This window comes from Centroberyx affinis, unplaced genomic scaffold, assembly GCF_046629955.1.
Source record: "Centroberyx affinis isolate AG114_WGS23_722 - 3 ecotype Tasmania unplaced genomic scaffold, CSIRO-AGI_Caff_v1 ptg000076l_1, whole genome shotgun sequence".
In the NCBI taxonomy this organism is placed as follows: Eukaryota; Metazoa; Chordata; class Actinopteri; order Beryciformes; family Berycidae; genus Centroberyx; species Centroberyx affinis.
The window spans coordinates 446,352-468,772 of record NW_027278785.1 but is presented as its reverse complement, the minus strand read 5'-3'; the positions used below and the strand labels follow the sequence as shown (position 1 = coordinate 468,772).

Genomic DNA, 22,421 nt, shown 5'->3' with positions numbered 1-22,421 from the left:
CAAAAATAAACCACTCCAAGCAACATTCATATTCAAATACAACAGTCATCTCTCAGAGGGTACGGACATCATTGGGGATGTAATGGCCAGCAGTGTGCTGTGTGGCTGACAGTGTCAGAGGATAGAAACGATTTCACTGTAAAGTGAATGAGGATTTGAGACGCGAAAGGCAGCGCTATGAAAGTGGATCGGGACTGGAAAGTTGAATAGAAGTCCATTAAAAGTGGCAGGAAATGCTTCAGTGCCTTCAGCCTGAGAGAAGGCTAGACATGAAATACTGCCTCCTGGTTAAATTTGGACCCAGTTCTCTCTCTCTCTCTTTTCACTCTCTTTCTCTCTCTCTCCCTGTGTGAAAGAATTGTAAGATTTGTATGTATGAACATCTGTCACAGGTAACCATGGCTACAATGGTCAAAGCCCCTGATTGGCTGAACATCTGTCCCACCTCACCAGATGTCTCATTACAAGTCCCCTCAACCTTCTGGTAAAATTCGAAGACCTGCCCCCGGGGACAACAGACCACAGGTTGTTGGCTCATTCAATTGCCAATAAAGCAGATTTTACCGCAAAGGTGACCGTCTGCACCTCCAAATCTACTCAAAACATAGACAAACCCGCACACACACACACACACACACACACACACACACACAAACAGAGAGAGACTTTGCCCCTCCTTGCTCATAAAGTGAAGGGAACTATTACCGAGGTGATTCGCATTCAGCCAGTGAACAGGCTCAAAGCTATCAGTCTGTATGACTGCCTCTGCTCTCTCAGTACCAGCCACACACACACACACACACACACACACACACACACACACATAACTTATAGAAAGATCACACCTTGTGTCCTTGCAGGGACAGCAGGGTCCATTAGAGGAGGTGAGAACTCATATTAAACCTAAACAGTCCATTAGAAGGAGGCGGGCTGGTTGATCCATAGCTTCCTATAGCCTAACCTCGTAGTAATAGCACCCTGTCAGTGTCTTTGTCCTGGACACCGACTCAATAATAGACTGATGTTTAGTTTATAGAAAGGAGGCTCCGCATCATTTCCAAGGCTCTGTAATGCCAAAACATGACTCATATTACTGCAGAACCATGCCGGGATTTCAGGTGCCTGTATGTGTGAGTAACAGTGTTTTCGCTCTACATTCATCTAACAGTGGAGGTCCACAGCAGCAGCGAAACTGCTGCCGCTTGCGAGAGGGAGCGAAAAAGGACCACGGGAAATGTTAAGTGGAAAAGTGTGGAGGTGCTGATATGCACACATCTATGGCATGGCGGTAAATATGATTTAGACTGCCATCTCTCAATGTCCTTCCAACTCATCCACTCACGGACAAACACTCTCTCACACACACACACTCCACACACACACAAACAGAGCTGCCACAGCGTAAATGTGGCACCCATGAAATGTAATGCCAGTCGTTAAGTACTACAGCCCTGTAATTTCTTGGGTAATAATCCATACGGGTCTGAGTGCTAAGTACCGGTATTGCAGAGACATAGCGTAGCGGTGTGTGCGCATGTGTGTATGCATGCCAACGTTCACGCGTGTGTGTGTGTGTGTAACAGAGAGATACACAAAAACAGTTATTACTTTGGCATGGGTGCTTTCAAGCCTGTCCCAGAGAGCAGAGGGGCGGCAATTAGATTAACTCTAACTGGCATAAATCAGCATGGGCCATAAACACGACGGTGAGGGAAAAGAGAGTGATGGAGGTCAAAAAAAAAAATTAAATGAGGAAGAAAGAAGGAGAGAACGGAGGTGATAAAACCATTTTAGATGTGCAGTCAGGTGAAAGAAAATGAGGGAAATGAGAAAAAAAGAGAGAATGAGGGTTGGGAGCGGAGAACGGCTTCCAACTGAGAGCAGGTTCCAAATTTCTTAGAGCTGTGGGAGTGACTGAAACCACTCCGCACGCACGCACGCACGCACGCACACACGCACACACACACACACACCCCTTTTGATTCTACTTTGTGATACCTAAGAGCTTAATTCAAATACGATTGTCATACGGCTGCTTTGAGCAGCATAATGCAGGATTTTTTTTTTTTTTTGCAAAGCATGAATGCTTTCATCACTTCCATCTTGAGGGAATTAATGACAACAGATGGTGCAAAAATAGATGGAACCACAGCTGACCACAACAAGGACTCCGAAGTTTAGTTTTATGAGTGTGTGGACAACATTTGAAGGGTTACATTCCAAAAACAGCAAGATTTGTAGACGGCAATCCTTTAGTAAGTGTATGTGGTGCTTTTTTCAAACGGTGGATTCGTCATTTTGGAAGGAAACTCTTTCTTTCTAAGTGCGGAAATGGATAAAGAAGGTTTACTGCAAGGGAAGCAACACCTCAGCCGTGATGAAGCATATGTTTCAGCACGGTGTTACTGTGAGAGGGCGATGTTTTCGTGTTGCGGTCCAGATACCCCCTCATCCTCCACCTACAGGAAGCCTATTATTACCAACAGCCTTGACACATAGTGGATAATCCCACGCCTTTACTATTGCTGCAAGTAAACAGATGGTAATTCTGAATAAATATTACACATTCCTCCTACATAACCAAGCAGCGATGACTTCTCACAGTCCCCCTCTTCCACATCTCCCTAGGAAAGTAGTTGTACCTCCATCTTTTAGGTAGCTAAAATGCATTATTGATATCTTGTTTTGTGATATGCAAGCCAATGCAATATTTGCAGATTTTAACTTAGCTTGATAGCCTTGGTATTATGTGAACACAGCAGCATCAGAAGTAGTTCTCATTATAACCGACTTACTGTGTACTGCACTTATGTATTATGAATACAACGTATGAAATACTGATTATATTTCACAAGGAACATTTAATTTCTTCAAAAAAGTACCATGATGTCAAGAATCAATATGGATTCAAATCGACAAGCAGAAACAAAATTGATCAAATCTGAAAAATTCCCAACCCTAGAGGGAGAACAGAGCCAAAGTTTGATGCTTATCGTACAGAATTATGGTAGGAAGCAGACTGAATTATTGCACAATTGCAATTTTTCTAAATGAACAGATGTAAGGATAGAACGATGACTGTTTCTGTTCAGAGCCCAGAGGGTTTGGCTAAGCACTTCTCAGATATCCATCAGCTCACAGATGTCCTTGTACTGAGGACAGAGCCAGCACTATTAAAAGTTTCAGAAATACAGTTATACGTGACATTAGGTTTATTCAGACACCTCAAGGCCAAACATGTATATACATCTGAAGCTAGATACTGAAATGCACTGATCTATAGCTGAAGAGAAGAGAAGAGAAGAGAAGAGAAGAGAAGAGAAGAATGAGACACTAATCAAATATAGATGCATGGTGTCTCCATAGGCTTGTCCTTTGGCATCTATTAGAAATTCACTTGTCCTTCAGACCCCAACACCTACCTCTGGTCTATTTATATATACACCTCTGCGCAATTTCTGTGTGTGTGTGTGTGTGTGTGTGTGTGTGTGTGTGAGTGTGTGTGTGAGTGTGTACAGGTTTGCATGGGGGTGGAGTACATTTGACATTTACTTGTCTCCAATCTCCCTTTTGCTCTGCAGGAAAGTAAAGAAAAAAAAAACCTGGGAGAGAAGTTTATTTATATTATATTAATCTGTAGCAAGACCTCGCACATGCAGAGTATAAGTTCTAATAAAGTCTATTTTCTTCAGTTTTCTCTCTATCGCTGCTGTTATTGCCTCTACGTTTTCTTACTATGTTCCAGTCCTCTGCTTATAGAAAATCACTTTGTTGTGCAATGTTTTTAAACGTTCTCTGCAAATCAAGTTCAGATGATTAATGTCTATGGACCCCTGGTGCATCCTCATGTGGAGCCAAGAGGTCTTGAACATCAGCAGAGAAAAATGTTTGTTTGTTTGGGATATTGCTATGCACAAATTGCAGAAGGAGTAAATAAATACTTGCCATTTACATAAAAGTTAAAGTACATTGTTAAATTATGGTAAATATACAATTAAAAAGAGTAAGAGTAAGAATATATAAAACAGCATTAGCAAACTTCTGCTGATTTCTGCTGATGTCCTCTGACTGTATCTGGCCAACAGCAGTAATCTGAACCAGAGTCCATCCACATTTTCCATTCCATTCCGGTCTGGTCTGGTCCGATCTAATCCATCCTGTTCCCGACCCGACCTCATTCAGGACATGACGGACCAGCTAGTCACCCAACTCTACAGCTGGAAGATATTCAACACCTGATCTGGTTATTTATAAGCTCTAAACATACGGCACGTATAACAGTGGTATTTTACAGTCTTTGATATTTGACTTCTGTGATATATACAGACAGAGAGATAGAGAGAGAGAGAGAGAGAGAGAGAGAGAGAGAGAGAGAGAGAGAGAGAGTTTATTTTTTATTTTAAACAGGTGCTTTGAACAGACAGAAGGATGTGACCTACTGAAGGAGGTTGGGTTGTAAAGAAAGCAGCAAAAAGTTTCAAAAACAAGAGTGAGCGTTCCTTTCCCCGTTTTGAATGTGGGGCACAAAGAGCCTAGAGGAGAAGAGCTAAGTAAATGTCAGCTACGCCTCTTTTTCTCTCTGACACACACACACACACACACACAGAGAGGAAGGAAGGAATCTATCTCAATCTTACACCCTCCCAATTGCCTATACACACTCCAGGGCCTATTAATCTCCCTCTGCGCCCACACACAGACACAGACACATATCACATATAGACACACACACACACACACACACACACACACACGCCTTGGCATATGCAAGCGTTCCTATTTGTATTCTTGCGATCTGGAGCCTGCGTTCTCTGGCAGACACTGATACATCAATTGCATGAATATTCATATTCTAGTCAGGGTGGCAAGCTTCAACCTCCCCACCCCTCACCCCCCACCCCCTTCCTCCCACACACACACACACACACACACACACACAACACTCACTCATTCCTCACACAATGGTCATGATTTATGCAATCCTAAATGATGGTGATCTTTCACACACACATGTACAGTATCTGAAAACAGAAACTGAGAGAGATGTCACAGCATGGTCCTTCATCATAATAAGCTAATGAACCATGTTAGTGTCTTTGGCTGGCTCACACCATGTGCACACACACACACACACACACACACACTGTATACACACACACACACACACAAAATGAATGTCTAAGGCGAACTGCATCTTAGTCTCTCCTGCCGAGATTTAAACCCCTTATCAATCATTTCCTGGTTGATTAATTAGTATGCCGGATCTCCTGTTAGATTAATCACATCTGTCGGAAAGCCTGTTTATGTCTGAGCAGCCAAAGATGCTTCACTGAGGAGGCCAAAAACTGTGCGCGCACTCACGCACACACAAACACACACACACACACACAATATGCACAAGCAGTATCAGTCCTCAGATGCTCTTTTTCAAACTATACAGCCATCAGTGACATTAGTTGCAATCCAGTCTGATTTGAAGCAAAAAGTATTAACAAGACAACCGTAAATAAACACTAGAACACACACACACACACACAGGACACGCACACACACACACAGCGCACACTACAGTATTTAAGAGACCACAGCTTAATCTAAAAATATCCCCACAGAAGCTTTTCTGAAATTACCATAGTTTGACATTTATTTTGGGGTCGATGCTGTCAGCTTCATCAGAATGGGACGAGGATTCTCCCTTTTAATTTGTTGTTGGTAGGAAGCTGCTCTACTGAGGTGCTGGTGGTGGGGAGAAAACTCCAGAGCCTGTCATACTGAACCCATCATCTCCCCTCACCAAGTTTCTATCCTACCTCCTCATTGTGTAGGAAACGGCTCATTGCTCACTCGCTCCCTCTCTCTCTCTCTTTCTCTCTCACACACACACACATACACGCGCACACACACTCACGCAGCAGCCATACAGCGCCTCTGATCTGAAATATCAATTTGCACTTCTCTCCACTTCACTGCAAGTACAATGCATGTCCACACCGCAATATCACATATCACTCACTCTCGCTGAACCCCTCTCCTCCCTTTTTTCCAATCTTGCTCTCTTCAGCTTTGATTAAAGGGGTGATTATGTGTGTGACATTCATAATGCAGAATCTGAACTTAAAACTCTTCATTTCTTTTTATTTAGTCCCTCCCTCCCCCTCTCTTTCTCTCTTCAGGTGGATACCGTCCCTGCTCTTATCAAAGAAGGAAAAGCATGGTAAGCATGGTAAGAAAATGAAAGCGAAATAAAAAAGAGAGGGAGTAAAGTGCCTGTGTTCCCTTCTTGGTGGTTGGTGCAGTTAGATCTGCAGAGGGTGGAGGAAAACACAAAGATTTAGAGAGATGAAAGGAGCGAATGTAAGATAACAGAATTCCCAGTGTAAATACCAAAGCAGTGGTTTGAGAAGAAAGCAAAGCAAGTTTTCTGTTTACAGATTACCACCTGTGTATGCGTGTGTTTTATCAGACGGCGATGCCTTCGCTGTGAGCCAGAGGGAAAAGGCGAGATAGGAAGGAAGGAAGGAGGGAAGGACAGAGTTGTTTACCTATTGAAGAAAACACACACTGCCGCACTGTTCCTCCAGCTCCTCCTTTCCCCCTCCTCGGCCTCTTCCTGCCAGCAGCGAACGCCTTCCAATACCAATCCAAGTAGGCATCCGACAATAAATTGTGATACAGAATTGTGATATAAGTAGGTCGCAATATGCATCAAGGAGCTGAAAACTGTCCTGTGATATCATATAATATATCTGAATAACTACACCTGGGTAACAAAACTCCTACATCAATGTCACAATTTCATATCCAAGCAGAAAGTCATTGTTTGCCTTATCTGAACCTAAACATGTTCCACTGTACTGGCAATTTTTAACAATATTTGTGTCATTTTCTAATATTGCGGCACTATTGCATCATAAATTCAGCATCACATTCGATCACCAAAAAAACCCATCACATAACATTGTTACATGTATTAATACAGATGCCTGACGAGACTATTGAAATGCAGCTTGAGTCATTAGAGTAGTTGTCATTCTGAAAGACTCTTGCCACCACAAGGCACATAGCAGCGCGCGCCGCCAAGTGCTGCTTCCACCGTCCTGAATCGACTCCTTCCTGGACACCATTCATCCCTTCCTGTGTCCATCCATTCATGATCACTCTCATCTCCATACAGCTGGGCTTCCTTGGCAGAACTCGTCCAATTAAACAGCATAACACATGTGAAAATTAACCCACCATTGGGCACGAGGTGGGAAGTAACCATCCAATATTTCACGAGCCCATGCACCTAATTTCCATATATATATATATACAGCATGTTGAGCAGTAGGCGGCGGCCCTATAATTGGGGCAGCCATAAATAAAGGAGAGAACGAAGCCTGGATTTCTGCTGATTTGTTTGCAGGAGATGCATGTGTGAATAAATTGATGGCTTTTCATTTTAATAATGCAGCACTCTGCTGGTGTCATCTATATTACTCCCTCCCTCCCTCTCACACTCATACATACTCCTGCACCTGCTCACAACCGAACACAACCACACCTCCTTTCACTTCTCATCACTTCTCTCTATTACGGTTGTGCCCCTCTCTCTCTTATCCCTATGCTTCCATCTATATTCTCCTCTCCTTTCTTAACCCCCCCACCCCACCCCTCCCTCCTCTCGCTATCACTCTGGAGACGGATGTTGCATTTATCACGTTAATTACAAACTGCCTGCCTCCTCTCTCTCCGATTAGTGACAGAGGAAAAACAACAGCACTACTGAAGACAGCCACAAAGCCAACAAGTGCTTCATCAAGGCATTCATGGATGCGCGTATGTGTACACACACACAGACACACACACACACACACACACACACACCAAGTTGGTCCTAACCCCTAATACCCTCTTGCTGATCATTCAGTGTATGAAAGGCTGAAAATTTGGCTCTCCCACTCTGGCTCTAATACAACACAGGCCTTCTGGCTTCCACCCCACTCTGCATTCCCATACATCAATGAGAAGGAAAAACACACAGCGATCAATGCAACACCTGTGTGTGTCTATGTGTGTGTGTGTGTGTGCATCATAGTGCAAAACTAAACTGCACTAGCTTTTAAACATACAGACATCTATGAAAATCAATATTCATCTACTCCATGCTCTGCTGCTGCTCTTGTAAGGCATGCCGATGAAAATGAAGTCTGTTTGTGTTTGTGTGCACGTCACCATGTGGGGAATGTAGACCTCTATCAATCAGAACATTGATTGGATTCAATGGGCTCTGGATGCGTGGAGACATGTTAAGCAAGGATGAGGACAAGGCTTTGCATGACAGAGCTGTGAACAATGAATGTGGCAACACAATAGAATAGGGCTGGATGTTGTGAGTAGGAGTAAACCAAATAGAAGCAGCGACTTTAGGTGTGTGATTCATGCCAGATACAATGACAGAGACAGGTAGATGCTGCACCACATCAGTCTGTGTGACAGGCTTAGGCTTGTAGGAGGCCAAGCCATCCCACACTCTGGCAGAGAACAACCTGGCTGAGAGTAAAGGATATCTCTAAGAAATGAGAATCTGATAGGATCACCTCCCCATCTTCTAACCACAGTCTTCTTCATTAGGTAGAAAAAAAAATCAAGGCACTGAACATAAATGAGCTGCTGTCCGGGAGCAACTTCACTTAGTTCTCATTGGCTCAGAGACCCAATGTGGTTCGTTTCCACAAGTCAAGTTGATTTAAATGGTAAATAGTGATAATGACAGGCGAAGTGATGATGACACATGCTGCTCCATGATGGCTCAAATCTAATCCACAGCCAATTTTCCATACGCCATAATGAGGACAGGATGTGTAGCCAAAGACCAACCCAGCATCCCAGTTTCCAAAGCAGGCTCAATCCCAAATGGAGCCCATTACGGCTCAAAACTACACCGTGGGCACTTGGGCTGGCCACGTCCAATAAGCTTTATGTGGACAGCATCCAACTTTTCTGCTTTCAATATGGCCCAGCTAATGAATTGAATCTTCGTTCATATGCTGAATAAGCTGGGCGCATATAAGGAATCATTCTGGATCAAAAATGCTTTTAATCATTTGTGTTCACTTTTGGTTTGTGAGTTCCTGACGGCTTGGACACATTTGTTTTGGTGGCTGCCTGGCGAGGGAGGGCTGCGGGCGCGGCGGCAGAGCCAGCAGGCTGCGGGCCACGGGGCCCCGAGGCAGCCCAGTTTCCACAGCAGGTGCAGCAGCATCACCGACCAGACCGACTCCACTTTGGCCTGCTCACCGTTTCCAGCCTTAGACACCACTGCCCCCCATGGGAACGCCTGCTAAGAATAGAAACAAGCATGAGCCTCTCTCTTTCTCTCTGTCTCCCTGTATGTGTGTGTGTGTATGTGTGTATGGACTACGCTCATACATCAGGCTGCCTTTGCAGTGTATGCCAGCTCAGATCAGATGAGGACTCCCTTAGGCACAGGAACCTACTAGTGTTAGACTCACCATTGGTGTCCTGGAACTGGCATGTCTGCACAAACTGGCAGTCACTCAGGCATACACACTAACAGCACTTCTGACAGCATACATGCATCTATAGAGCCCAAAAAGAGGATAACTCGTTGAGACTCTGTGTGCAATCTGTGCCAGTTTGTAAGAACCAGGAGGAGACTCTCTAAAATGATAAGACAGTGAGAGTAGTTTGTGCAGAGTGTTCACCCTGTGTGTTGTCTTCAAAAGACATGATGACAGTACGTGTGTATGTGTGTGCACGTGTGTGTGTGTGTGTGTGTGTGTGTGTGTGTTATAAGAAAAAGATGTGGACTCCCCTCAGGACTGGAGGCAGCAGACTCTTTAATATTTCAGAGCAGTGATAAATAAGTCAGACAGACTGCAGAGAGATAAGGTGACTCTGCGGGGAGGAGAGGGGAGGGGGCAGGTAGAGTGGGGGGGGGGATAGAGGAGGAAAAAAGAAGCGGGGGGGAAGTGGAGATAGAGTGGCAGAAAGTGAAAGGTGGACAGAGATACACAGTAAAAGTGCAAAAGGTCAAAGAAGACATGAAGAGAAGGAATGGGGAAAACAAAAAAACCCTCCTCCTACTATAACATGTAGCACGGCCAAATCCAGGCACCTCCAGCAAAAAGAGGAATATCCGCTTTAGAATCCAGGCCTAGCAAACTCAGAGAGGAAGGCACTGACAAAGTGAGCTTACTGTAAACACTCCACCATACAACCAGGAATAGTAGGAAGTAATGCACAATGAGGGTATCAAAACCTTAAATCTCCTCTCGCTGTCTTCTGCTCAACTCCACATTCTTGTTGTGTTGTTGTTTGAATCAGAGGTTTGATCCATCGGAGGAATCTCTGTCCTTCATAGTGCTTACTTCCTCTCCCTCACTCTCTCTCTCTCTCTCTCTCACACACACACTCAGACACAGACACACACACACACACACACACAATCTCCAATTGCACTCCCTTGGCAATAGTATCCTGGAGACACTCAAGGTGAATGACAGATTTTGATTTCTGGGGACGAAAGAGATTGGGGGGATGAGAGTGAGAGAAAGGAGAAAGATAAGTAGGTAAGGCTGGGAGGGGGGGGGTAAAGAGGTAGGAACTGGTAGGAGGGAAAGAGAGAGAGAAACAGAGAGAAAACAGAGACAGTTACTGTAGGAAAAGGTCAACAGACACAGAGAGCAGTGTGTGAGAGAGAGAGAAAAGATGAAAAACAGAGAAGAAAGAGGTGGAAAAGTATGTCATGCTTTCTGGGAGCACTGTCCCATGTTACCATGGCCTTCAGTCTGAGAGACTTATGATCAAAGACGAAAAAACTTCCTCTGACACTTCATACACAATCTGACTCACAGCTTGTTGTACACTGTACAGTTATGTTGAGCCTGTATCTGTCAACTCCACATTTCACAGGCACATACTCCAAGCCTCTAAATCTAAGCAAACTTTGCTCTGGTGCTTTCTGATTAACAGGCATAATGCTGCAGGCCTGAAATACAACATCTTGAGGCTATAGGCTATAGGCAAGGCCTCGCCTCTCTACAATATCCGTGATTTCATCCCCATCTCTTCTGAAAGTAATAACTTCCTCCCCGCCTCTTCTCCTCCTCCTAACAGCAGCTTTAAGCTTCCTCTTCCACTGCCTTGCTGTAAGCCTATGCAAGCCTATAGCATCTCTCCTTTCCCTGCCTCTTCGTCAATCCCTCTAGCCTCGCCTCTCCTGAAGAGCAGCTCTAAGCCTAGCATCTCTCTTCCTCTTCCCCTCCATCCTCCTCCCTCCTCCCTCTACGCAGGGCAGTTCTCATCCACACCTCCATCTTTCTCTCCTCTCGCCCCCAATAAAGCATCTGCACTGCTGGATAAGCTCATTAAACAACTCAGCCAGAGGGCAACATACAGACTCCTCTGGACAACAAGCACACGCAGGTACTGGATGTGTAACACACACACACACACACACACACACACACACACACACACACACCACACACACACCACACACACACCACACACACACCACACACACACCACACACACACCACACACACACACACACACACACACACACACACTCACACTCCAGAGAGAGGGGATATTTGAAAATATGGATAAATAAAGAGTCAAACAAGGTAAGAAGAGTGAATTGGATAAACAAACATACAGGCCAGTGGAAGAGAAGGATGATGGAAAAAGGAACAGCAGAATCCATGGAGAGAGGGGAGATGTGAACGTATAGTCCCAATCTCCCCAGTGGGATTAGTGTAAATCTAATCTGCCGCGCTGTCTCTTCGACTCCTTTTAGCCTCAGCTTAGAGACGCTCTCAGGAGGAGAGCAGGGTTCCTAAGAGCCTTGAGCTGTTAGCATTAGCCAACACCACCATAAGCTTCCTCTACACCACACTAATCAATTACCGGCCTGCTTATCCACCCATAAAACTTCCTATCCAGTCCCAGCCATCACCGGCCCATGACCCAGAGCACCACAGCACACACATAAACACACAGACACACACACACACACTGCAAGACCTATTTACCAATACACAGGATCTGACGTAGCTATCCGCTGTCCTATTTTTGGGATTGCACCTATGTAGAAACCTAGCTTGGATGTTAGAGGAAAACGGTGGGTGAGAGCATTTACGTCACTTATCGAGCGGGAACAACCCATCACAGATTAGTTGAATGAGGCCAATGACACCTCCAGAAGCCTCAACATTAAGACTGGCGGCCAGTAGATAACCTATCTCTGACTGGGACAAGGCTAAGTGCAGGGTTTACATTCAACTTGCCTTTTGTGGCCTTCAGCCCATCTGATGACATAGTTTAGGATTACCCACAAAAGGTCGGACAAATCCAGACAGAATCCACTTTAAATACCATTGGGAGATTAAGTTTACTTACTTTTATGAAGACGTAGGGCTCCGCTTCAATCTCTGTGAAAATAATTCACCATCCTCCCTCTTTTCTCTCTCTCTCTGCTTCCCTCCTCTCCCTCCCTCCCTCTTCACCTGTTTACTCCTTAAGACTCACAGCTTTATCTAACCAACACCCAGAAGGCTGTTCACCACAAGGCCTCACCAGTATTAGATGGCCCCTGCTCCACCCCTCTCACTAAACACCCTGAAAAAGAAAGAGGGAACCAAAGAGAAAAACAAGGGAGTGAAAAAAAAAAAGACTCTTAGGGTCATAAATCTCAAAGGGGCCATAATCAGAAGTACATGGCGAAGATCCAGCAGGATTGCGAGTGCCTGGCACACACACATACACAAACACACACACCATACAGATAAATATACTTCTCCTGCCTGAAAATAAATGCAAAACACACACACACACACACACTTGTAAAACCCCTCTCCCTCTCAATTTAAAATCACAACCACAGATTAATGACATGCTATGGAGTCTGATCCTCTCTCCTTATCCAGTGAGCCTTCATTACAGTGTAAATTAAAGGCAACCTGGCTCAGGCTGGCTTGTGTTTGAGGGTTTGTAGCTCATAGTTCCTGCAGCGAATAGAAACCATCTGCTAATATCAGACATTCATATCAGCGGCATTCCTCCTGTCTGGGTGGATCGATGTCTGGCAGGCTGTATCACACACGTGTCCAACAGGCAGACTTGCTCCAGTGTACAAACATCCAACATACACACACAAACATGTGGGCACAGGCACTGTGCAATCAAAGTAAGGTACAAATGAAAACACATACTACAAATAAAAAACCAAAACATAAAATGAATTGTTTTTATCTGACAGGCCTCATATATTCAAAATGATCTGATGCAACCCATGGGCAGATTTATTGATAAGTGACACAGCGCCAGGCTCAAACACAACCAGGAGGCCTGCTTTTCATTTACCAGAATGCACCTGCCCTGCCCACAGGACCATCTGGCCAGTGAGAAGAGAGGAATAGCAGCAACTGTGAGTGTTACAAAATCACTGACAAGTCTCTTGCACGCACACAGACACACACACACACCAGTGTCACTAACTCTAAACAGCTGCGACTTGCTACCCTCCCTCAGCCAACATTCTTCTCCTGCCTGCCCCACTGCCAAGACAGCAAGTGGGCAAACTTCAACTGACTCATCCATTTTCTCTCCATCAGTTGCATACAGACAAACAAATGCGCTGGCACTCAGATGTACACCTAGACTCCCACACTCAGCCTCATATTGCATTAATGACGCTGAAAAAACACACACAAGCATACTTTCATTTCCCTAGTTCTGTACAACTGCCCTGTATGTAAAGAATGTGTGTAGATTAGACCAAGCAGCCCAGTCAAGTCCAGTCATGTGATTAGATTTAGAGACTACTAATCAGCTGTAGAACAAACACAGACTACAGACTTGAGACTACACAGACAAACAGCTTTACTTTGTATGGACAAATACAGTATTACTGTAGGCAAGCATTACGTATTCAGAAACCATCAATAAAAGGATCGACTTGTAGCTTTGCAAGGTCTACAATCCCATCTTAAATCTAGACTTCCTACACAACAGGCATGCTCGGCATTTAAAATAGGGAAAACATCACATGGGCTATGTTAGCGCGCGCTCACACACACACACACACGCCATATTGAGTGTCAGCATGCAAGCAGCTGAGGCCAGTGTGCACACAGTGGGGGGCCTAGACTAGGGGGCACCAGGAATCACTAAGGAGACGTGGCCTCAGAGATAGAGTCATTTTGCCCCATTCATTCACTGCCAAGCTCATTAAGAGAGAGGAGACAGAAAGAGAGAAAGAGAAAGGAGAGCGGGGAGGGAGGGGGGTTGACAACCGAACACAACAGCTCCAACACCTCACCCGCCCTTCGACCCCTTGTCAGCCCAAACTGGCTCCGCTGGGTGAAGAGTGGGTGAGGTGGAGGAGGACAAAGAGGAAGCTAAACACCATGAAGTTTGAACTTCACAAACAACTCTCAAGAAAAGACCCCAGACTCCTCACACCCATTGTGTGTGTGTGTGTGTGTGTGTGTGTGTTAATGCTCACCTTGTGCCTTCCTTCTGCTGGCAGGTGGGTGTATATTTAGTCAGGGGGTTTAGCAGAAGTGTTTGACAGAGGGGATGTTGAATTATTGAACAGTCAGTGCCAGTGGGGAAGGACAACACACTGGGGCTGAAGCAGGCGCTCTTATCAGGCGATACATGCTGTCTGCAAACACACACTCACACACATTCCTGTCACTCACACACCTATCACGCAATCCAGTGCAAAAAAACACCCACACATGGAAGTGCATGATCATTATGAATCTATTAAATGCTGTAACTTTTATGGCGAGGTGATGCATCAAGATGTCCACGCACAGGCAAAAAATATCATTACAGTCGGTGGGTTTCAGAAAGAGCCTAGCATTTATTTTATGGAAAAGTATATTGGTGGAAAAAAAAAAGAGATTACAGATGTTTACTCCAGGGCTAAACATTTAGGTTGCCTGACAGGCAGCAGCCCATTCATCCATTTATTCAGCAGGACTATTTGCCGTGTTCCACTCCATGACTCCACTCCTCAGACGCTCCCTGACAGTCCTCTGGCTACAAGGAAAACAAACATCACCACCGGGGACAAATTACCGAAAGGTCAGAAGACTTTTCTGCAGAGCCTCCAGCTCTCTGGTCTCTGCTCTGCTGCACAAGTATTTTCTGGCCGAATATCACCTCTCATGTGCACTCCACTTTCCATTTCACTTGACATCAAGGAAGGGCTGAAATGTTAAGCATCAGCCTTCGCCACAAGTGACAGAAGTGGGTCCAGGAAGATAAAAATAATGTGAGAATTTATTGATCCTCGTTGGATAAATTCCTCTTTTCGCTGCCTGGCCCTCCACATGGAGGTTGAAGTGCAGGATGAGCTACAGAGTAGCACCCCTAAAGCTGGGAGGAATTCAGCTTTTGCTTGTTTTTGCGAGCCCTGCTGTTGTTGCTTGAGCCGGCTGGTTGCAGGACGATCTCCCTACTCACTACACCACCCTGCTGCTCAGATTTGCCACATGTCATAGTTTATAGATAGCAATGAGCTGGCGGGTAAAAGCAGGTTCGCAGCGGGACTTGCGTGATAACACAGACCTCCCATTTGATTTTCCTCCACGGTTTCCAATATAGTTCTTTATAATTTTGTTAGTAAATGTCATTTAACCTGAAATGTGTGCATGTTAGTCTATCTGACAAAGTCCCTGAGGGCCGTGATTGAAGACGTGACGAGAAATGGTGTGAAGCAGGTGTCTGGTCCTGATAGGCCTGTGGCATTTCACAGTCTCTCAGTGTTGTCCTCTTTCCCTGGAAGACAAGATAACACCAAACTGCCCTTCTCATCTCTGTGTGAATCCTCAATGTCCATGACGGAGAAGCTGTGCGCCTTCTTGCATGTGTATGTGAGCATGTGTGTACACACACACACACACCTGCATGGTGATGTACAAACAAGCAGAAATTTATAGACTCAGGCACATATTGCCGTCTTTTGTTTTTACAAACTCTTTCTCTTCATTTGCTCTCTCTCTAATCCTCTAATGCCAACAGTGCAATTAGTCACATGCCGGCTCTTTCTTTCATCTCTCCAGTGTGAGTGGGCTCAGGAGGGATTCAAGCTGCTCAGTGTCTAAACCAGACATATGCCCCACACACACACACACACACACACACACAAACAAAAAAACAACAAAGATGACTACATTAACCTCCCATGCTTCTGGAGTTATACACACACAAAAACAAAGATGATAACATTAACCCCCCATGCTTGTGGACACATATACCTAAAATGCACTTTACTAAAAAATCCCTTTATTGTGGGGTTGCAAGGAAGGTGAACTAAAAACAAGCCAAGATATGAATAAAAACAGAGACGATCCCTCTGTGATCTCCCCTCTGTTTTTAGTGTTTCTGACATCTTTACTCATCGTTCTCCCATCAGCTCCTTCAGAGCAGTAGACCATGTCTCTCAGAGCACACTCACACATAAACACCATTGATTGAAACTACATGATAGAACGAGCAGTGATAAAAATGAAAAACAGCAGCACAAAAGGTAAAAGGATGGCAAAAACTTCACTATTACTGCTTTTATCCACAGAGCTATTCACAGAAAGAGAAAAATAACACCCACGCTCAAGTTAAAGAGGCTTGTAGTAAATGTCTTCTCTATATTCTACAGTGGAGGTAATTGTGCAGTGCCTGAAGCCACAACCTGACAGTGAGTCGGGGAGGAGGAGAGCATGGCTGGCTCTCTGTGGTGAATGCCAATAAGGAACAAATGGCTCACGTTACCATTATATGGATGGGGAAAAAGCCCAGGGTTAACTCTTACATGGAGGTAATTACTATATGTCAGCTAAAAATCCATCTCCGTTTAACAGATAAATCCCCTCACTGAGCCAACATCTAATATGACTGAGACCGCCAATGGATATATACACATTAAACACTGATTTTAAACACCTTGAAAATTGAATGTGTGCTGGTGTGTGTGTGTGTGTGTGTATGTGTGTGTGTGTGTGTGTGTGTGTGGGGGGAAGGGGGGGGGGGGGGGGGGGGTAGTGTGCAGAGCGATAGAGAAAGGGAGTGAGAGATTTCCAGATGTTATCTAGGCCTGACTGGCGATTCATGTGGCAATAAACTGATTGGTGTTAGAGTAGTGATAAGGTCGAGCTTTCTTAGTAACGCACTCCTCTTTCTTGACCTCCTGTCCTCTGTCCCGCCCGCACCGCAACCTCGCTATAGATCAACACCATCTAGACTCTGCAGCTTTGTGGTGAAAGCGCAACTGCCCCATAACACATATTTAAAGGTGCATTAGGTCTGATTTTTACTGTCCCATAGAACAAAATAACTACATCTGCGGGGATTTGATACGGTTGTTGATCAATACCAGTAACTTGACGATTACATTGCCAGGCACGGAGATTTCTGGCTTTTAAAACTCACTCTCCAGCACGTACTCTCTGTTTTGGAATCCCCCCCCGTCCCACAAGAGCTACTCATTCTCAAGCCACAACAAAAGCAAAAGATAAAGCAGTACTATTTTGCATGGTGACATATTACCTCTTCATTTGATGTTTCTGATGGATCTTGGCTCTAATTAGCTAGCATACTCACTATATTGTGAATAGGGCTGGGCGATGTGGTTGAAAGCAATATCGCCCAGCCCTAAATGTGAAAATGAACTTTTACATTTATGTCCATTACAGGCTACTGTAAGCTGGGACCGAGATCTGTTGTTGCAAATCCTTGGTCGCCAGATACAGGTTGATAAAAGTCATAAATTAGGCTACCTAATGCTCTATTAACCTATCAACTGTGTGTGTGTAGTTTGGAGGTGTGTGAGTGTAAAGTGTGTGTGGAGGGAAAGGATGTGGCTGACACCTCACTAACTAGCCAGCTGAGGCAGCTAGTATTTCTGGTGTTGCCCCGGGCCACAGAGCATCTCTCTGCTTTATTCACTGCCCTCTGGCTGAAAAAAAATGAATCTAAATTCGCTAAGCAGAGGAAGTGTTTGTGAAAGCTGCTGTCTGGCAAGCATTTCACACACTTCAAAAGAGGGCGTGGGAACGAGAACAGACCAAATTGTTGCCCATGGACATGCTATGAAAAAAGCCTCTCGCCTACATGGGCAAATCTCAACATCCTCTTTCTCATCTCGCTCTTACTCACTCTCTCACTATTGACGCTCTCCCACACTCTCGTCCTGATTCTCACTCTTTCTCTCCCTCACATACGCAAACACACGTCTCCTATTCACTGTTTAGCTCTGCCTGTCTCTTAACCACTTGTGTGGTAGCTGCAGCAGGGCTCACAGGTTAGAACCGTCTCCTTCACGGGGGGAAGGAACACATACAGGCCGCCGGGAAAAAAACAATCCAATGACCACTTTTGGTCAAAAACTGCAGCAGTCAGCGTTACGGCCTACAATTTAATTTCCCCTAAAAGAACAGCTAGCCTATCCTCCATCTCTATGGCTGCCTATTTTTAGAATGTTATCGTTCAGCCTCAATCAGACCATAGCAGTCAAACTCAGACTGAAGAGAGTCGCTGTGAGGCCTGAACAGTAGAGAGCTCCTTACCAAGTGTAGTGTTTAATGTGAAGGCTGAAATACTGAGAGAGGGAACGGGGAGATGAATAAAGAGGGGGAGAAGAGAAGAGAAGAGAAGAGAAGAGAAGAGAAGAGAAGAGAAGAGAAGAGAAGAGAAGAGAAGAGAAGAGGGAATGAGAGAGGTGAGGAGAAGGAGCAGAGAAGAGCGAGGCAGTGAGGGATGGAGGAGAGCGGGATAGCCCTGTCAGTTAGAGTTTGTCCGCAGGTTATATTTTTGTGTGTGTGACTCCATAGCATCAATACTGTGCTGTCAGCTGAGGCCACAGCTGCAGCCCTGAGAAACAATGTCAGTGTTCAAGCAGACCAGGACTTCATGATCAATCAGTGTTGTTATGTTGTCCCCATCTAACCGAGGTGTCATCTCGTACGTGAATGCTTACACACACAAGCAATCCCTCTGACACACACACACACACACACACACACAGACAAACACACACACTTCTTTGTCCCTTTAACTGACATCTTTTTCTTGAGAGTCTTCATTGTGTTGCGTTTCTATGGCAAGCTGTTCCCTCGACACACTGAATGCACAGCCACGTGAATGTGTTTCTCGAGTCAGACGTCAACATTCGTTAGCACCAGAGAAGCAGGGAGACATGGGAGATTTGCTTGTAGTCAGCAAGTGCTGACTGGGGGCGGAGAGTGACCAGCAGATCACTGATCAATAACCCACTTCATTTCTGCGCCTCTCATATGATTGAGCCCAGCTGTACACCTCTGAAGTACGAGTTCATCCTCTCCCCCCCCCCCCCCCCCAACTATAATCGTGTTAGACCGCGGGGCCTGCGCTGTCTGCATCCTAATAAATCCTGTTATGGCCAAAAACATGTCCGTCATGAGAGATGGATATTTTGAGCATGATTTCAGTCTGTAAATAGACAAATTGCAGCTGCCTTGCCTGTTTGGAAATTCCTAGTGAGACTTGTGTGTGTATGTGTGTGAGTGTGTGCAGGGGTGTAGCTAGGAATTATGGGTCCTGTGCACAGGAGGTGACACTTGGGCCCCCCCTTCACTTTCCTCTTGCCCCCCACACCACCATTACTCCATCTGTGACAAACATCTGTGGCTACACATCCACAACTCAAACGCACCTCCACGTGTTAATTTACCAATCAATTATCAGACACGTCCCTAATTGAAGTTATGGGTTTTGATAGCATTAACTGGATGTGAAAATCTGTTCAAAATCTGCCTTCGGGGGACAATTTTGTTTCAGTCTGCACAGGAAAAACCTAGCCACATTTTTTATTCCAGCTTGCTCCAGTCTGAGATAACACAACAGCATTTTTTTCAAAGTTTTATTTGTTGGCAGCTTTGTAGATTTCAACCAAGCCCCGATTCAAAACCAGGGCAGTGGGGGAATAAAGGTATTAAACATTTATAAATATGAGCTTTAATCCACTTTAGGGGCCCTCCCTCAGCTTAGGGCACTACTCCCCCTACTAGGGCGCCCCAGGGTGTTTGTGTGAGGGAGAGAGTGAGAGTGGGGATGACTGTGAGGGAGACACACACACACACACAAATGAACCCTTGCATCACTTCACTTTACTTTTCATCACACCTTACCTCTCCCCCATGGCCATCGAAAATCCCAAATATAGACGGGTGGCTCTTGTTGACGACGTCGGTGAGGACCTCGAACCTGTCCTCCATGTGGTCCCGCCGGCCTTGGATGGAGTACACGGCTACGTTGTTGCTCTTGAACTCCCAGGTCTTGGAGAACTCCGCGTCCAGGACGTCCAGCCCCCCGAACCGGTCATTCTGCATGATCTCCGCCACTTTCCCCTTGACCATCTTGACCGCATCCCGGCTGGACTTGACGATGGTCTTCACCTCGTCCGTGTGGAAGAAGTAACTCCACAGAGCCAGGCTGATGCACAGCAGGAACAAGGTCTCCGGTCTGAGCAGAAAATAACGCATGATCCGACCTAACAGAGACAGCAGTGTCATTGTATCCTCTATCATTTATTACAGGCAGGAAATCGCGGCAGGTTGTTTCTCGTTCGCCCCCGCAGATCTCAGTCCATCGTCGTTGGCGTGAGTGGGTCGGCGGCGGCGAAATAAGCACATTTACCCGGGCGCTTCACGCCAGGAAACATTAAGACTACACTGACTTAAGAGGAGGCCAATTCACTGCATCTTTGGCCGGGGTTCACCAGGCGGCAGAGATGGCTGAGGTATCCGTGCACACACCGCTGCTCCGGCCGGTTCCCTCTAGCGTGAAGCCCCGCAGTGAACCAGCGGTTGTCCCCTGTCCATCTGATGCGGTTAAGGAACAACTGCCACCCCGGAGAGAAAACGGTCGCCGCCGCTCCGGACTTAAAAATAAGCCTGTGCGCTGACCAGAATCGACCCGTGGGCAGAACCTCTTCTTGGTCAGCCCTACTACTCTTCCCAGTCCTGAAAATAGCGGTCTATATGAAGCCGTGCACACATTCCCAGCTGCCACACTGGCAGCGGCTCGCTCCTGCTGGTTGAGAAAACGTTGGTGCTGCCTTCAGGTGCGCCTCGTAAGCGCCTTCGTCTTGGCTGGAGTTCGTAAATACCAACTTCTCGACGCATTCAGGTGATTTTGTTCGGGAAAAATAACAAAACTGACCGTGTGACAAAAGTTTTCTTTTGTTGTTGTTGTTGTTTTAGAAATCATTGTTTTCTAAATCAAGTGGCACATAGTTAGGCTACTTATTGCTGTAATGGCACAGTAAAGAGAGGAACATGCATATCAGGGAAGTTTTATTCAATTGTTAAAACAAAAATCTGCAACAGCTTAAAGACTGAAAATATAAGCGTGCAACAATGCAAATTATTTAAAATCACAATGAACCTGCATTTTAAGAGCATCTTGCTTAGCCTATGATATCGGGGCGGGACATAGCTAAAGCGGGGAGGGAGTATTCAAAAGTGTAAACCAATGGGATATCAGTTAGGGAGGGAAAGGCAGTTATATTTATTAGGAAGGCGGAATTGTTCAAAAATCTGTGATGGGTTTTATTGGTTGGAATTTGGTATTTCACCTCTTGGTATGCAATGAAGTCACCACAGATTTTTTTGTTTTCAATAAAGTAAAAGTAATGAGATTTTGATATATGAAAATACAAGAAAATATTTTTGTCTTTTTTTTGCATAAATTGTCAAATAGGTGTATGGTATGATAAAAGGTGAAAAAGTCCTTTTTCATTTCAGTGTGACTTTAAATAAAATGCCAAACAACATTATACATTAATAAAATACAACACTTTTACCATTACTATTTGACACGACTTCCATGCTTACCGCCACATAAACGTCACATCTCGGCAACTTGGCTATTATTTAATATTCTCATGTTTCCAATCGTTGCCAATTTACCACTTCGGCGCTCAAATCAAGATTGTGATATTGCCGACAGCACCTGAAGGCAACATAAGGACAGCACCTCACCACATGTGAGAACAGAAACCAGTGGCACGCTGGATTTATAAATGCCAAACCGCAGAGTCCTGACTTTGACAAGTGTATAATAAGAATAATAATCAAAGTCCAATTCCGAGAAAGCGTACATAATCAGACAATTGAGCAAAAGTGAATAAAAATTGGTGTAAGCTTTGACACTACTGACACTAGCCTATGTGACAGTTCTGCATGAGCCTAAAGGAATTTTGAGGCTGTAAAAGTTTGTTTAGGTATTTCCATTTATGAGACCTATATTTTGAATCGAGAAGGGCCATGGAAGTTCAAACACCGCAGGCTGTTTTACTTCACCAAGTTAAAAAACAAGTTTCCTGAAGTAAATATACCCAGTTTAGTCAAATAAGTTCCAGATCG

At 45.0% G+C, this 22,421-nt stretch overlaps 1 protein-coding gene across 2 annotated transcripts in view; it reads right to left on the bottom strand.

The window, feature by feature from the left end:
* ppm1lb (protein phosphatase, Mg2+/Mn2+ dependent, 1Lb) overlaps positions 1 to 21,051 on the bottom strand; it is a 38,186-nt gene extending 17,135 nt beyond the window's left edge. The window contains exon 1 of one of the 2 annotated variants that reach the window (XM_071521069.1): positions 20,184 to 21,051. In XM_071521069.1, coding sequence (XP_071377170.1) covers positions 20,184 to 20,582 — 399 coding nt within the window. In that variant the 5' untranslated portion in view covers positions 20,583 to 21,051. The remainder of the gene's footprint in view (positions 1 to 20,183) is intronic. The other variant, XM_071521075.1, reaches the window with a different exon arrangement.
* Between the last annotated feature and the right edge of the window lie 1,370 nt (positions 21,052 to 22,421).